Genomic DNA, 2,500 nt, shown 5'->3' on the forward strand with positions numbered 1-2,500 from the left:
TCTACAAAGGAGCTCTACAAAGGGGCTCTACAAAGGAGCTCTACAAAGGAGCTCTACAAAGGAGCTCTACAAAGGAGCTCTACAAAGGAGCTCTACAAAGGAGCTCTACAAAGGAGCTCTACAAAGGAGCTCTACAAAGGAGCTCTACAAAGGAGCTCTACAAAGGAGCTCTACAAAGGAGCTCTACAAAGGGGCTCTACAAAGGAGCTCTACAAAGGGGCTCTACAAAGGAGCTCTACAAAGGGGCTCTACAAAGGAGCTCTACAAAGGGGCTCTACAAAGGGGCTCTACAAAGGAGCTCTACAAAGGAGCTCTACAAAGGAGCTCTACAAAGGAGCTCTACAAAGGGGCTCTACAAAGGAGCTCTACAAAGGGGCTCTACAAAGGAGCTCTACAAAGGAGCTCTACAAAGGGGCTCTACAAAGGAGCTCTACAAAGGAGCTCTACAAAGGAGCTCTACAAAGGAGCTCTACAAAGGAGCTCTACAAAGGAGCTCTACAAAGAAGCTCTACAAAGGAGCTCTACAAAGGAGCTCTACAAAGGAGCTCTACAAAGGAGCTCTACAAAGGAGCTCTACAAAGGAGCTCTACAAAGGAGCTCTACAAAGGAGCTCTACAAAGGAGCTCTACAAAGGGGCTCTACTCCCTCTCTCTCGTTCCGCGTCTTTCGAAACGATCCATGCTCACAATGCAGAGAAAAAAAAGGAATAACCAAAAATAAGTTACTGTCACTCCAGGTACTGATGACAACATACTCTACTTTTGTTCAGAATTTATTTTTGCTCGACCATTTTTAATGCTAGGTTTTTCTCTGCCAGTGGTTATTTCAGTACCAAAGAGGCTTTTTCAACAACTTTGATATATATATATATATATATATATATATATATAGATATATATATATATATATATATATATGTAGATGTTATGTTGTATAAGTATAGTGTTATAATGTAGTATTGTATGTGTATATATATATATGTATATATATATATATATATATATATATATATATATATATATATATAGAGAGAGAGAGAGAGAGAGAGAGAGAGAGAGAGAGAGAGAGAGATACACATATGTTTATATACACATATATCTTATATTCACATTTACATAATTTATTCTATACCACGCTGTTTCTTCTCTGTATCATCATTACGATCATCCTAATCATCATCCTCATCTCCACCCTCATCCCATGAACATTACTACTACCATGACCATTATCATTACCACCACCATCACCACTATCCCCATCACCTACACCACCACCATCACCACTATCCCCATCACCTACACCACCACCATCACCACTATCACTATCACCAGTCATCCCAAACCAATTCCACTTACACCTCGCCCCCTCTCCTCCCCGAACCAGACTTGGACAGCGGTCGGGGCGGAGCGGAAGTCAGAACAGCTGATTCTGTGGACCGAGAGGAGCACCGCCAGCTGGAGGTCCGTGTGAGAGTCGCGGACGCAGGGGGAGTCACGGGCACCCACGTCCTCACCATCATCGTCGACGACATCAACGACAACCCGATGAGACCGGCTTCCAAGACGGTCTACCTGTGGAAGACGCAGGTGAGGCGGGGGGAGGGGGGCGGAAGGCGGGGCTAGGAATGAGACATGTTGTTAACATGTTGGCGGTGGTATTCTCCTTTTTTTTATATTAAGGTGGTCTGTTTTCAATAAGCGTGTGCACTGCTTGCAATATATTATGAAGGGAAGACTGAATCTGCAGGAAATGAAAAGGAAAACAAGATGAATAAAGAGATAAAACATATAATAACGAAATAGATGCGAAACTACCAAAATGCAGAATTAGACTAATGATGTGTCCCGTTTCACTCGCTAGGGAGGGGGATCGGACGCCCCCCTTGGGAGGATCTACGTGGACGACCCCGACGACTGGGACATCGGAGACAAGGTATTCGAGTGGGTCGGCGCCCCCCACCCCCTCTTCTCCCTCAGCCGTGACACCGGCGCCGTCTTCGCCTCCAGCCAAGTCAGGGAAGGAAGGTAAACTATGTCCATCCATACACGTCTTATGATACATATATAAAAATATATATGGTTATATATATAATATATATATATATATATATATATATATTATATATATATATATATGTATATATATATATGTATATATATAATAGAGTATTTATATATATATATATATATTACATGAGATGTATATATATATATAATATATATAAATATATATATATGTGTGTGTGTGTGTGTGTGTGTGTGTGTGTGTGTGTGTGTGTTTGTGTGTGTGTGTGTGTACGAAAAACAAAGTCTCATTAATATATTTACCTGTCTGTATTGCACCTGCATTCTGATATCTTGATCTCATGATCAGACTTATGACTCAATTCCTTATGTCTCGGGCCAAATGCACACAAAATATACATGCAGCCGCGAAAACTTTCCCATTGCATTGGAAAAAAAAGTAGCGCCTCTCGATATAGTTCGAAGCTTCATTGTCT

At 41.5% G+C, this 2,500-nt stretch overlaps 1 protein-coding gene across 1 annotated transcript in view; it reads left to right on the forward strand.

The window, feature by feature from the left end:
• The window catches only part of LOC122261359 (neural-cadherin), an 80,359-nt gene that overhangs the window by 27,566 nt on the left and 50,293 nt on the right, over window positions 1–2,500 (forward strand). The window contains exons 2-3 of the mRNA XM_086551706.1: window positions 1,332–1,586; window positions 1,861–2,024. Of these exons, the coding sequence (XP_086407832.1) occupies window positions 1,332–1,586; window positions 1,861–2,024 (419 nt within the window). The remainder of the gene's footprint in view (window positions 1–1,331; window positions 1,587–1,860; window positions 2,025–2,500) is intronic.

The sequence above is a fragment of the Penaeus japonicus genome, unplaced genomic scaffold, assembly GCF_977035675.1.
Source record: "Penaeus japonicus unplaced genomic scaffold, GWHDUDI00000001_assembly GWHDUDI00000025, whole genome shotgun sequence".
Classification (NCBI taxonomy): domain Eukaryota; kingdom Metazoa; phylum Arthropoda; class Malacostraca; order Decapoda; family Penaeidae; genus Penaeus; species Penaeus japonicus.